The sequence below is a fragment of the Pollachius pollachius genome (assembly GCF_949987615.1).
Source record: "Pollachius pollachius genome assembly, chromosome: 10".
Lineage (NCBI taxonomy): Eukaryota > Metazoa > Chordata > Actinopteri > Gadiformes > Gadidae > Pollachius > Pollachius pollachius.
Window position 1 is genome coordinate 20,200,481 of NC_136943.1, and position 15,000 is coordinate 20,215,480.

General features: G+C 48.0%; 1 protein-coding gene across 1 annotated transcript in view; it reads left to right on the plus strand.

Annotated features, from left to right (window-relative positions):
- Positions 1-13,154, plus strand: part of LOC307082083 (matrix-remodeling-associated protein 5) — a gene marked incomplete at both ends in the record, with an annotated part of 16,195 nt that extends 3,041 nt beyond the window's left edge. The window contains 14 exons of the mRNA XM_079745514.1: positions 772-901; positions 1,665-1,903; positions 2,472-2,623; positions 3,668-6,898; positions 7,232-7,491; positions 8,050-8,365; positions 8,625-8,828; positions 9,075-9,593; positions 9,693-9,864; positions 10,016-10,291; positions 10,409-10,535; positions 10,693-10,770; positions 11,031-12,177; positions 12,601-13,154. Coding sequence (XP_079601640.1) covers positions 772-901; positions 1,665-1,903; positions 2,472-2,623; positions 3,668-6,898; positions 7,232-7,491; positions 8,050-8,365; positions 8,625-8,828; positions 9,075-9,593; positions 9,693-9,864; positions 10,016-10,291; positions 10,409-10,535; positions 10,693-10,770; positions 11,031-12,177; positions 12,601-13,154 — 7,405 coding nt within the window. The remainder of the gene's footprint in view (positions 1-771; positions 902-1,664; positions 1,904-2,471; positions 2,624-3,667; positions 6,899-7,231; positions 7,492-8,049; positions 8,366-8,624; positions 8,829-9,074; positions 9,594-9,692; positions 9,865-10,015; positions 10,292-10,408; positions 10,536-10,692; positions 10,771-11,030; positions 12,178-12,600) is intronic.
- Positions 13,155-15,000: the final 1,846 nt, after the last annotated feature.

The window sequence follows — 15,000 nt, forward strand, 5'->3', positions numbered from 1 at the left end:
AAAATCTGCTGCATGAAGGCTCGGGGTATACTTCACATTAAATTCAGATTATAGCTCCAAAATCGTACCTACAGCACCGTTAACTAATGTTGTTCACCATTAAACGGAAACAACTGTCCTTTTTGTGATGGTCCATTGTGAGATGTGTACAAGTGTCGTCATTTCCCTTTTGAAAAAAACATGAAGCCTTTTTTTGCAAAGGTGCGGAAATTCAGATAAGCGGTTTTCCCGTAGAGGGTCACTTGAGAGGTCAAAGGTTGACCCTAGTCGCACATCTCTGTCACCCCTCCTGGCTTCTTCCAACTCTCATTCTTCCCCTCCAGCTTGCGCTTCTCACACTGAAAGGTTACATTGTACTCCCTTCCAACCGTAAAACACATCTGCTCTGTCCTTTGCTACATGTACACAAACATCCACCAGAACAAACATGAAAAAACACACAAACGCACAGACTCACACAAACACAAACACATACAAACACACGCACCCCGCCTATAACACACACACACGCAAACACACACACACACAAACACATATACACACACGCACACACATACAAACATATTCTTGCATGAACACACATATGCACAAAACAAACAGAATAGGCCTAAATATAGGCCCGAGAATCTACAGGGTTAGTCTGAGTGTGAGCATAAACAACTCTCTCACATGTTTCCTCCAGATGTCAGCTGTCCCTCCCACCTCCATCGCTACGTTAACATTGACGACATGACACGCGCTACGTGACTGTTCACTCTCTCCTCCCAACAGCTACAACAGCCTGACAGAAGTGGAGGGCTCCGAATTCAGGTCACTACGGAAACTGGAGATGCTCATGTTGCACGGCAACGACATCAGCGCAGTTCACTCTGGCGCCTTCTACAACCTGAGATCCCTGCAGGTAACAGTCGTACCGTAGCCCCTGTTCAGTGCAGGCAACAGTCATACTGTGACCCCTGTTTAGTGCAGGTAACAGTCGTACTGTAGCCCCTGTTCAGTGCAGGTAACAGTCGTACTGTCGCCCTGTTCAGTGCAGGTAACAGTCGTACTGTCGCCCCTGTTTAGTGCAGGTAACAGTCGTACTGTCGCCCTGTTTAGTGCAGGTAACAGTCGTACCGTAGCCCCTGTTTAGTGCAGGTAACAGTCGTACCGTAGCCCGTTCAGTGCAGGAAACAGTCGTACTGTCGCCCTGTTCAGTGCCCAGTTGAGCCGGCCTCCAAAATCAATGCACCACTAATACATAACGTAATACTGTGGTCTTGGAATGTACACTAGCGTTCAAAAGTTTTGGGTAACCCAGACAATTTCATGTTTTCAATGAAAACTCACACTTTTAATCAACAGTTTTCAGCTGTTCTAACATAATTGCACAAGAGTTTTCTAATCATCAATTAGCCTATTAACACGATTAGCTAAACAATGTACCATTAGAACACAGGAGTGATGGTGGCTGGAAATGGGCCTCTGTACATCTATGTAGATATTCCATTCAAAATCTGCCGTTTCCAGTTAGAATAGTAATTTACCACATTAACATTAACCTTAAGGTTTTTTTTGAGTGACCCAAAACCTTAGAACGGTATTGTATCTTAATGTTGTATTGATCGCAGCAGCAATGAAAATTAAAAAGCGGGCTTTCCCAACCCCAACACCTCCACCCCCAGATCCTGAAGATGAGCTACAACAAGCTGAGGGAGGTGGACGCCGGCCTGTTCCAGGGCCTGGTGGGTCTTGTTCGCCTCCACCTGGACCACAACCTCATCAGCTTCATCCAGCCCTACTCCTTCTCTGGGCTGCCCGCCCTCAAGCTGCTGCAGCTGGAGGGCAACGTGCTGCGGGACCTCCACCCCCACACCTTCATCACGCTGTCCCTGCTGGGCACCTTCTGGTCCTCAGGGCTCCGGTGAGAGTTGCTGGTCCCTTCCAGCTCCAGGTTATCCAGGGCCTCCACACCGGGTCGATGGGTTCCCTTGAGACAAATGTCCACAGTTCCGCTTATCAGATCATATTTTACTGTGTTACGATAAAAACACGCCTTAAAACGTTTTAACTTGGTACGCAGACTTCTTATGTTTCACATTCAGCAAATGCTTTTAACCAAAGCAACTTACAACCATCGATACACACATTAACACAATGACGGTGGTGGCATCCATACAAGGGCAACAGCCAGCTCGTCAGGAGCAAATAGGGTGAGGTGTCTCGCTCAGGGACACCTAGACACTCAGCTAGGAGGAGCCGGGGATCGAACTAGTACCTTCCGGTTAGCTGACCCCTTCTTGTAGAGAGATCCAGATTGCTGCACCTGGAACAAAAAAAATTGTGTATTTTATGTTATAAGGGTATTATTTCATCCCGTGACCTCTATGGAGTTTTCTAGATACAGACAATAATTAATATGTCTCATTCTTCTGGTATGATATCAACAATTCATTTTCTGTACGTTGTTATCTTTATTGAAATGCTCTCAGACACCTTCACCTCTCGGACAACCTCCTGGAGCAGCTCCCTGGAGCGGCGCTGCAGACCGCCCCCAGGCTGGAGGTCCTCTCGCTCCACGGAAACCCCTGGTCATGTGACTGCCAGCTCCGATGGCTGCTGGACTGGAACTCCAGGCACGAGGGTAAACAGAGGCCGGTACACGTGAAGACGTTCCAACAAAAACCTGAATGACTCTCGCTTTAAAACAATACTATACACTGCTCTTTTTCCATATGGCAGGAATCTGTTAAAGGAACAAGATAATAATATTGCTACAGTCAACTTTTTGTGTTTGTTTCACTGGATGCATTTAGGATTATATACTAGTCGTACAAATTATCATTTAAAGAATATACAAACAAAAGTCATTCTAATGCTTTTCTAACACTGAGTATAGCTAGCTTAATCGCTGCCTACATCTGTCATTACACAGATGTGCTGTGAGTCATGACCCTTTCTGGTTGCCTCGTCGCTATTTTGTATAAAAGCTGTAACTTATTTAATCTGCTGACTGTGTGGGTAGCTAAGTCTTGAAAAAATGAATCAGCAATGGTACACCTACAGCCTTAGAATGCATAATGCGGTAAAAAAACAATATTGTATGCGTGGGAACATCTGAAGTCTGACGTGTCAGTGGCCAGGAAGTTATTAATTAACTGTTTGTTCGTATCTGGGATTTATCTCACCCTGAATCTGTTGGCTTCCCATATGTTTAAATGGTTCCATTCACAATTTATAACACATTTCATGGCCTGCATTTAGTTACTGGGAAAGCCTCATCTTTATTTTTTCTCCTCCCTTTGATGTTCATTTCTCCCATCATAGCGACTTCTTTGAACTTTGTGCAACTCAGTCCCCAAGTCCTAGTCTCTTTCCCCTTGTCAACCTCCTTCCCTAAAATTAGCTCTTGGGTTTAACTGATAGTCTTGTGGTTTTGACTTGAAAGGTTTTGGGCTGAGGCCCCGTGTCCATGATAAGCTCAAGAAGATCCAAGCGTCTGCGTTCACTATGGGACGAGCATCGGAGCTCAACCTGGCGTCAAGCTACCCCACGACATTACACACTAGGCTGTAGCTCGGTGTGTCTGTCAAAGGACGGAATGTTTCTTTGTTGACATGTGTGTATACAGTATTTATCTCTATATGATCCTCTCTCTGACCCCGCCCCCCCGTGCTGTCCCGCCCAGGTGTGGTCAAGTGCAAGAAGGAGCGTGGCGCTGCAGAGACGTGCGCCCAGTGCTCCTCCCCGCCCCTCAACGGCAGCCGGCTCCTCGACCTGACCCCAGACCAGCTGTCATGCCAGCGTCCGACCCTCAACTCCCCTCTCAAGCGGTGGGACAGCCCCATGTGGGCAGAGGCAGAGGTGGAGCCGGACCTCCCGTACACCCGCAACCTGGAGAAAACCTTGGGCCAGCTGACCTTCGTGCTGTCGGACAGCCACGGCAACAGCGCCCACGTGCTGTGTGACGTGCAGCAGCCTGGCGAGGGCGTGGCCATGACATGGTCGGAGCGGCCCGGTTTGCCCGGGGAGGTGTCTGTCAATGTGTCGCTGGCCACCGTCCTCCAGTGCGAGATCGACCGGGAGGCATTGCAGAACCTGTGGCGGCTGGTGGCATATTACTACGAGAGCCCTGCTATCCTGGAGAGGGGGGCGCCGAGGGACAATGCCAACAGCACCACCTACCAGTACGCCCAGGCCGTCAACGAGAACTCCCCCTACTTCACCGACCTGAAGGGTTACCTGACGGCCGAGCCCGGCTGGCTCCTCCAGCACAGGGTCACGCTGCAGCTCAACCGGCGCCAGACCACAAACAAAAACCTGGTGATGGACTTTTCCACGCTGATCTCCGAGGTCATAAACACTCGCCCCAGGCAGGGTGACGGCCACGGCAACCTAGAGACCGCCTGGGCCCTGATTCGGCGAGGGACCGCGGGGCAGGTGCAGTCGGTTCTTGAGGGCACCAAGGCTCAACTGGATTGTGACGTCATCACCTCAGGGTCGGATGTAAAAGTCGAGTGGATGCATCCTGACCTGTCCGTCATCGAGGGGATTGATGGTAAAAATGAGCTGTTGGAGAGCGGGCAGCTCGTCATTCTGAACACGACCCTGGCAGACGCAGGTCTCTATCACTGCATGGTCAAAACCCAAGCTGGAATCGACCTGGTCCCCATAAGGCTCACTGTCAAACAACGCTCGCTGAGTCCTACCGCCTTCAACGGGGAGAAAATGAGCATCAAGAAGGGACAAACACTTTCTCTGCCTTGTAACGTGACCACAGTGGAGCCCAGCAGGACAGTCTGGTACCTGCCAAAGAACCGGATTCTACTTCCAACACAGCAGGCAAGAAGGGCAGAAGTGTTGGCAAACGGGACGTTGGTGGTGAAGACGATGAGCCAAGACGAGGCGGGGGAGTACAGCTGCATGGCTTCAAACATCTACGGAGTAGACATGATCTCACACCAGGTAGAAGTCACAGAAGAGCAGAAGTCCACTGAGCAGAAGGAGGTAGGGCCGACCGTCTTAGTGAACGCTGAGGAGGAAGGAGAGGGCTCAGGGGAAGATTACCAGGAAATCAAACGCCCTTCTGCAACACAGTCTCCTAGAAGGGTTGGAACACCACAGCGGTTTCCTGGAAGGGTGCTGAAAAAGAAAATAATCAAAGATCCAAAGAGAAAGCCTTACAAGTCTGTAAAGGAATTAGATCCAAATCACTGGGCAGAGATATTGGCTAAAGTCAATGCTAAAGCATACACTAACATTCCTACTATGCACACAGACTTTAATACAAAAGGGCTGACTACTGAACAAGCTAAAACCAGTACCCCCAGACGTACCTATACCGCCGCTCCTTCAACTACTGCTATTACCGCTGCCGCTGTAATTTATACAACCACGTCTGTTACTACAACTGATGGCACTCATTTAATCATGCCAGACCTTACAATGGAACAGACTGCTACAGAGTCCTACTCCAGTGAGAGGGAACAGACAAGAAATAAGGACCATGTTAATCCCGAAAAGGAGCAGTTTAGACCAGTTGTGAGAAGGCCTTTGGTCCGACCCAGCAGTAGTAAAGCACCACCCGTCAAAGTAGACAATGAGAGAATCCAAGACATAACAGACAGCAGAACAAATGCCCCTGCCATAGTGGCCATGTCTCCCCCTAACCAACCGTCAGGAGGGAGGGTCGTTGGGGGGAGAATCAGAACCTCCCAGAGATGGCCCAATAGAAGGAGGCCCCCCTACAGACACAGACACCCATCAATGAGAAGACTTCATCCTCATCTGAACCAACAACCAACAACGGTTACCCAGGTGACCGCCATGCCAGCCATCACAACAATCTTACCCACAACTACAACAACAACACCCACAACCACACCCACCACAACAACGACAACAACAACCACAGCAACAACAACAACAACAACAACGGCAACGACAACAACCACAACCACAGCAATGACAACAACCACATCGACTAAAACAAACAAAAGGACATCGATGGCTCAAACCACCGTGAGAGATGACCAAACAGAGGATGAAGACGATTATGATGAGGCAGTTTATGATTATAAGGACAGTGATTACTTGGATGAAAGGGAAATAGATATGATTAGTAAGAGCCCCGGTCTTGCTAAGACCACAACACCAAAAGAGGAAGTTGATTCCAAAGTGGTAACTTCTTCAACTAGATATCATCTACAAGATCCAAAAACCATTCCAGAACCAAAACCAGACAATGTGCCACGTCCAACTGAAATGGCGGTTCGAAATCGCAACACAGACTCAAGAGCAAACGGAAGACGAGAAGAAGACACAATTCAAGAAGAGTTCAGGCCTGCAGAAGATAAGGAGAGCCAGAAAACAAGGATTGAAGAGGAAAACAAAGAGAGAGAGAAATCAAATCCCAATAGATTTCTGCAAGGCCACCACACACAGGGCACCATCCGTCAAACCAACCGCAATAGACCAACATCTCAGAGTAAACCGCACAGTCCCTCACAGGAAAATGATCCTACAGTTTTACAAACAGGCAGAGAAACGACAAGATTGGACCCCAGGCATAAAACAGAGGGGAGGCATACTGAAAGGCCACAAACCAAACCCAGCCAAGCGTTTCCTATATCGGACCCAGTCCACCCTTGGCTTCAGCAACCAACCCAGCAAGGGGGACACGCCCCCACGTCATCTGAAGACCACAACTCAAATAGAAAACAAAGCAAAGAGAACGTGCCAAAGGAAGATGGTCGAGTAGAAGCTAAATCAGAAGGACAAGGGAAGACTAATGCGGCTCCGCCTCCCCGCTTCCCCCCATCCCCAAACTGGCCTTCATTACATCATTATCATCATCATCACCACCATGTCCTCCATCCCTCTGGGTCAGGGCAGAGATCTTCTCCTCGGCCCCGGAAAGGTACGCACTCCCTCTGATATATGTTACTTTGTTCCGCAGTCCTGTGTGTGTCACATTTCTGCTTAAGCACAAAAGCAGAATCAAGCGCAGGAGAGGAGAATGAGAAGACACAGTTGGCTGTCTACATACAACTATCTTATTATTGAATGAGAAGTAGGGGAGAGTACGCATTTGTTTAATTGCGAATAGGAGGCCCTCACTGTACTTGATAATAAAGGGGCAGCTGCCAAAATGTATTTCAGTCTTTTAAGTCCACTGTGCAGCCATGATCATGAAATTAATCAAAGTATGTTCTGTCAGAGTGCCACGATTAGGATTGTTTTCCATTCCTAGGCCCCGGGCTGTTTCCTTTTCCCACATACCGACCCTGGTCTGGGGTGACCAACCGTCCAGAGATCACAGCAGACACAGCCAAGCCAACGGCTTCATTGCGCACTAAGTCCCAACCGGCTACCTCTCCACCACCAGTGTTTACTCCCATCCACTATCATCCTGGTGGTGGCGCTGGTGGATGGTCTCATCCCAACCCAGGGAGCGACACCCAAACCAGGGATTATCTCATGTACTCCAAGCTCAGGAACAGATACAGACAAGTAGGTCAAACTGGGATGTTTTGTTCTATTGTTCTATTGTGGCATTAAAAGGATAATACCTGTCAGGGTAATCAAACCATCATGAATCTCCTTGGTTCACTCAAACAAGCATACCCAATACGTCAGAATGTCTTGTTGTCCCGATTCTGCTGAAGGGCATTTAGTGCGAGCATGCGCTTGCCACAAATGTAAAAAATAGCGATACAGCACTCGTACATGTCAGTCAGTATTGAGTTTCTGAATGGTATCCTACCGGAAATAATGTCTTATCACAAAGACCGAAGTGCTGCTGCTAATATTTACGTTCATGGCAGGCGTGCTCACGCAAGGCGGTCAAGCGTTGTGATTTTTACTAGTTATATTGGTAATGGATGTCTAAGTAAGGCCAGGAGAGACGATTTAAATGGTTTGATAACCCAGACCAGTTTGGTCCTTTCAGTAATATATCTACATACATTTTGAAATAATCGATGAGATATCTGACCAATGTTGATACCTCAGGACCTAATGGTTCAACCTCTGTCTTTAATTGAATTCAAATCTTCTTTGTGGATGTAGGCTCAGCTGGATCGCATCGCCCAGCTGGGGAGACGGGTGACCCTCCCGATCACCCCCAAGCCCCTAATCCCCCACCATCATCCCTCATCCTCCGGCAATCACAGACCCCACATTCTACCGCTGTTCAAACCCTATCCTCACCCTAACCCAAAAACGCCGGTGCCAACACCTGCTCTGAATGTGCCTAGCACACTGAAACCCATCCAGCCTGCCATGCCCCCTTTCTCCTCCACCTTTGACCTGTCCCCGACCCACTTGCCACGCCCTAACACCACCCCTATACTCTTTTATGGAAGTCGATGGCCCAGTATTGGAGGTTGGTGTGTTTACCATTAAGAATAGTTCAGTATTTTATAAAAGGTGCTGACACACTGCCCCAACAAACAACAACACCAAACTTTAGATAACTGCAGAAAATGACCATCACTGATGTTTGCCAACAAAAACCTCAATCTGACAACATTGAACGGCCCTTCGAAGGGTATCGCACATGTTGTTGGGTCAGTGTGCAAGCACCTTAAGACGTAGTAGCAGCCAGAGTGGCCATGTCTTAAAGTGGAACTATCTTCTGACAGGACGGATCAGCTCTCGACGTCCCACTGTGGTACCGCCTTTCCCCGGGCTGATGGACGCTGTGGGAAGCGGAGCAGGGTACAAACCCCTTATCACCACGGCAACTACAACGAGTGTGTCAGCACTCGCAGAAAGCAATGTCTATTTGCATTGTAAGGTGAAAGGACACCCAGCACCCACCATCGCATGGACCAAGGTCTCGACGGGTAAGAAAGAACGAGTACGAGATTGGGAGGGTGATGTTAATCGTCATTGATCAAAATCAAAATGTTCTGCTATCCCAGGTGAATACTTTCATGCTGGATAGAAATCAAGTGATTAAGTTCAAAGTACAACTAGAGTTTGAAGCAAAGGCCAGTCAATCGAGTTTAAGTATGAAATACTCTTAGACACATAAAATGAAACATTCGCCAACCTATTTTTAAATCTTCTCGCCGTTGACCTTGGTCTAGGAGTCAGCATCCCAGCCGGCACTCAGCATGGACTGCGTTTCGAGGTCTTCAAGAATGGCACCTTCGTCATTAAGAACGTACAGCTCCAGGATCGAGGCCAGTACCTCTGCACGGCACGCAACAGCTTCGGGTCGGACCGCGTTGTGATCACCTTGGCCGTCCAAACTGAGCCTCCCAAGATCCACCTTCCCACGTCCAGAGAGGTAGCGGTCTACCTGGGAAGAGACATCCAGCTCCACTGCCTCACCTCAGGCAAACCGCCTGCCAAGATCTCATGGATCCTTCCCAACAGGGCGTTGGTCCGTGATGTGGGGTCCGCCCAGACCCCCCAATCCCCGGTGGCTCTGCTGTCCAATGGGACCCTTCACATCCAGTCAGCCAATTTCTCAAGCAAAGGGGACTATAAGTGCATCGCAAGCAATGCAGCTGGTGCCGACACAGTGACCTACAACCTACACGTGGCTGCCCTCCCCCCGAGCATCAACGAAGACCCGTCGGAGGCCGTCCACGTCCAACCAGGTCAGGAACAGTCTAGTTATAAAGTAACAACGCTGTTTAAACTTGAGGAGAGTCAAATTAAGTAACATTGCTGCATGTGACGTGTCACGGTCCTAACAGGGATGAGTGTGTACGTCCACTGCTCCGCTAAAGGAGAGCCAGAGCCTGTGTTGAAGTGGACCATCCCAGGAGGGGTCCACGTTAAACCTTCCCAGTTCCTGGGGCGCAGGCTGTTTGTCTTTCCCAATGGGACGCTGTATGTGACGAATGCCGCACTGGCTGATGGTGGGAAGTATGGGACTGATATTTGCTTATTTTTCTTGACTTCAAAAATATGCTGTGTATGAACGCAATCTAGCTATATTTTGAATTTATTTAACCCAATTCCATTGGAATGTTTGACTAAATCAACCTATTGACGTTGCAATTTACATTTATTACAGTTATGAGTGTTCAGCAAAAAATCCAGTGGGGATCGCCAAGAGAACAGTCCAGCTTGTGGTCAGAACCGAAGCCCCAGCCTTCCCTCCACCCCCTCCTCCTACAGCCGCACTCATCCCGCGGCCGCACGAACACGATGCCATCCCACGGCCCTCCCAGCAGCACCGTGTCTCCGCTATGTACGGGTCCACGGTCTTCCTCCATTGCCCTGAGTCCACTGAATCCACAAGGGGAACCATTTGGCAATTACCCTCCAAGACTATCATGGATCAATACAGGTCCGTGAAGCCTTCATCATCATCGTTCAAATGTTGCCTTATTTGAATGAATTTCAAAGGGGTGTTCTTGGAATATAATGTTGAATATAACTATAATATATATCTTTTTCTCTGCAGTCCTGAGAGATCCATCACTGTGTTTCGCAATGGGACTCTAAGGATCATGCATCTCACAGAAATAGATCGCGGAAACTACCTGTGTCTCTTTCAGCGTCCCAACGGAGAAGACATGGAACTCTTTCAGGTCAGTCGTAAGTGAGCAGCAAAATATCACTGTATACCTTGAGGACGTCAACACCGCTTTAACCACCTTCATTAACTCGCTGAAAGGTTTTATATCTCAAATCATTAGTGTGTAAATTCAAACCAAAAAATAGTAATTGTGTTTGTGGTTGTATCAGGTGGATGTGTTGATGACCGCTCCAAGGATAGAGCACCTGAGACCAATGCCCCATGCTACCTACGGACAGAACTTCCAGGTATCCCCTCTCCAACTTCTAAAATAACAATAAAACAACATGAAGATTGAATCCGCTCATTGAACATATTTGAATGCTATTCGATGGTCTGTTTTTCTCCATTATTCTCCTTCTCCTCGTTTCCCTTCTTGTTCTTGTTCTACTTCTTGTTCTTGTTCTTGGTCTTCTTCTACTTCTTCTTCTTCTCCTTTTTCTACATCTTCTTCTTCTTCTTCTACTTCTTCTTCTTCTCCTCCTCCTCCCTTTCCTCTTCCTCCCAGGTGGACTGTGTGGCCTCAGGTCTCCCCAATCCAGAGGTTTCCTGGAGCCTCCCGGATGGCACGGTCATCAACAACGCCCTCCAATCGGACGACAGCGGTGTTCGCAACCGGCGTTTTGTTATCTTTGACAACGGGACGTTACTCCTCCAGCAGATGGGAAAAAAAGACGAAGGCGATTACACCTGCCATGCCAAGAACAAACTTGGCAGAGACGAGAGGAAAGTCAAAGTTACGGTTACGCCCGACGCTCCGAAGATTAGTCCGGAATCCCATTTGTTGGCGACGGCCCGGCTCGGAGAGTCGGCCAAGTTTGTCTGCCAGGCAACAGGGGAGCCAAGGCCAAGGATTCTGTGGATCTCTCCTGGCCATCAAATCATATCTGTGTCCTCAGATCGGTACCAGGTCATGGAGAATGGAGTATTAGTGGTAAAGAGGGTGACCCTCGCGGATGAAGGGAAATATACGTGTATCGCACGAAATCCAATCGGAGAGGATGTAAAAAACTTCCAAATGGAGGTGGAGTCCCAGATGCCTTCCATCAACGGAATCACAGGCAGGAGTACGTCAAGGGTCCTGGCCGTGTCCTACCAGACCACCCAGCTGGACTGCAAGGCGGAGGCCAACCCTGAACCCCGGGTGTCGTGGATCACGCCCTATGGCCAACAGCTCCCCGCACCTTACGCCGGCGGTCGCTTTCAAGTGCACCCCAACGGGAGCTTGGAGTTGAGAGGCGTGAGGAAAACTGACGAAGGGAGGTACGCGTGTGTGGCTAAAAACACCCGCGGAGAAGCCACGTTTTGGGTGGAGCTTGAGGTGGCTTCAATAGCTGAGAAGCCTAGCTTCGCCGTTCCCAACATTGAAATGGTACCGATCAAACAGGACAGCAGGGAGATAGTCCTGGAGTGCCCTGCCCGGGGTAAGCCCCACCCAGAGTTTGCTTGGATTCTACCAAACAGAACCATGCTGCCCCCCGGCAGGGCCCTGCAGCGCTTCGTCCATCACCTCGGGAACGGGACTCTGAGGATTTCCCATCCAGTTGCGAACGATAAGGGAGTTTACCGATGTGTGGCGAAGAACGTGGCAGGTCAAGCCGAGAAGCGCTACACCCTGGAAGCAGGAAGGAAGCCGGTGATCAGAGGAGTTACAGGTAAAGATGTTCTGTTGTAATTAGTTCATCCATATTTCCCATAAACGCAGTTTGTATTTCATCTCTGCACGGCCCAGGTCAATATATATCGTTAGCCTCACAGCATAATTGCTTAAGACATATTTCAAGGTTAAGCTTGTATTTAGTTTAGAAAATAACTAACTCAAATAAATGACTTAGGCAGATGTTGATGATGGAATGTATAAAGCACTCTGGTTGGCTAAGGATATTGCCAATGAGCCACAGTGAATCAGCAGCGTTAGGAGAGTAGAGTTAGGCTAGATATCACAATATGGCTAAAATATGACTTAGGCAATTATTCCATGATACGTTACAATCGTTTATTGTCCAATGTCCAATTGCTAAGCAAAGCGTTACCAATGCATAGGTGATGTTGAAAAGCATACATTGTAATTAATCCAGGTGGGATGAAGATCACCTATGGCCACAGTCTGTCTCTGCCCTGTTCTGTGGACGACTGGCAGCAGGCGTCCATCTCATGGACCCTACCCAACGGTCGTCTCCTGGACAAACCCCAACACACCGGCCGGCTCTCTTTCTTCGCCAATGGGACGCTCCAGCTCAAAGAGGTGGCCACGTTCGACAAGGGAACCTACGTCTGCAAAGCCTCCAACACGTTTGGCTCACACACATTGTCCTACCCGGTCACGGTGATGGTCTTCCCTCCGCGCATCACCAAGGCCCCGGCCTCGGTGGCCAGGATCCATAGGGGGTCCCCGGTGACGTTAGGGTGCCTGGCTTCAGGCGTCCCTAAGCCGGAGATCTCGTGGACGCTGCCAGGGCGCACCACGTTGGTGCCCCACAGCAGGTTCACCGTTCAGGGGGGCATCCACATGATGGAGGACGGGAGTTTGGTTATACAAAACCCCATGCTGACAAACTCGGGCATTTACAAATGCAACGCAAAGAACGCCCTCGGGACAGACTTTAAGTCCACATACCTGCAGGTGATCTAAAGGAGAACGGTTGTTTCACAGTAAAGAAGCAGCACTTTTGAGATAATTGATCTTCTCCCTCTGAAACTTGTGCTGGGGACAAGCTGGCTGAACTGTGTCCACTTAACTAACTGATGACCTATGAACGACGAACACATTTGTTTGTTACTTTGGCTTTATAACAGGAAGTGTGCATATAGCATTGAAGAGTCCTCTGTCCGCTATGGTGTTTTATTACAACGGCTGAATAAGCAAATATCCCCTAATGAAATATATTTTTGATTGCAACCTGGTTTTTGTTATAAAAGTTTAAACCCTCAGTTTTGTATTTATATTTTTGTCATTATTATATTATCATATTTTCGTCTCACTAGTAAGGAAATCACGTTAACTAGCTTAAGAGCTTGTTAGATTGTACTTCATACTAAGATGTTTATATGACGCTTACATAATTGAAACCAATCAGTGTATTACAATCCGCTTACTGCCACATCGGGTCATCTAGCAAACAGTAGCCTGTACTCGACAGTTACACTCAACAGCACAAATTATCTAACCTGTCGCCCCTTTTCCACCGACAGTACCAGCTCAACTCGCCACGACTTAGCGTGGCACGACTTGGTTTGGTTCCAGGCACACCTTTAGAAAGTACCTCTTCAACGTGGGCGGGTATTTATAGCACGCCTGCGCGAAACTGCGGGTTACGCACAGGAGCGTTTCCATCTCTGTCACGGTCCACGGCGTGTTCTTGCGCACTGATCGGCCATGTTCAATAATCAATCACTATTGTTGACTGAACGCTGATGCTAGTATTTAAAGATGCCGGGTGTCGGGTGCCGGGTGTCGGGTGTCAGGCTCGGGCGTCGCGCTCATCATTATTCGTCCAGTGGCGTCACTCAGGCCAATCAGTGGCCAGCAGCCTGTTTACGTCACACAAAAGTATCCCATCAGCTCTCTTTGAACCTCGATGGAGGTGAGACTAAAAATGTATCAGGTACCAGGTACCAGGTGCCTCATTTTGGCGATCGAAATGCAAAAGAGGCTGAGTCGAGGCAAGTAGAGCTGGTACTATCGCTGGAAAAGGCCCCTTTTCCCCTAGAAGGTAAGCAGAATGATATTATCATTGAAGAAGGTATTGAAATATCATATCACGGTATTCAACATTCAACGTCGGTCATGTTAAACAAATGTGATGTTGTGCAGCATTTACACTTATTTTTGAAATCATGTTCTAAGAAAATCTAAATAAATGTTAAATATCATATGCTTGTTTATTATTTTAACAATAAAATCAAAGCGTTTATTTGATTGAATGAGGATAAACTAAGTTTGTCTTTAAATAATTTAGATTAGTTAATAATATTGTTTCAGTGCATCATTATTCATCATCAACTAATCTGTTCCGGCACACAAGCAACACAAATCATGCGATGGACTCATCTACCTATTGATGAAGAAGCACCTATTACAACCTACTAACAATTATCATAACTGTGTGTTTGAGTCGTCAGTACTCCTTGTTACTGAATACCCAGATTCCAGATTGCAGTATTTTTACTGAAGCAGTGGCTTTTCCGATGGTTTAACACCATGCCCACTGATAGGACACCAACACTCAAATCCCAGCTCAGGGACATCAGCACCATCAACTGTATATATGTATGTATCAATTTGTATACAAGTTGTACAATTATTTCTGATATATTACTGATTGGCTGATCATCATGCCTGGGGATTCTACTGGTCCTATTGCGATTTGAACCAATCAGAACCAACAGTTGCAACCACCTGTGAATGTGCATTTCCTTGTGGGTTTGCTTCGACCTTCAACGCATCCTTTCGGATTCTCCTGCCCAATAGGGAAGGC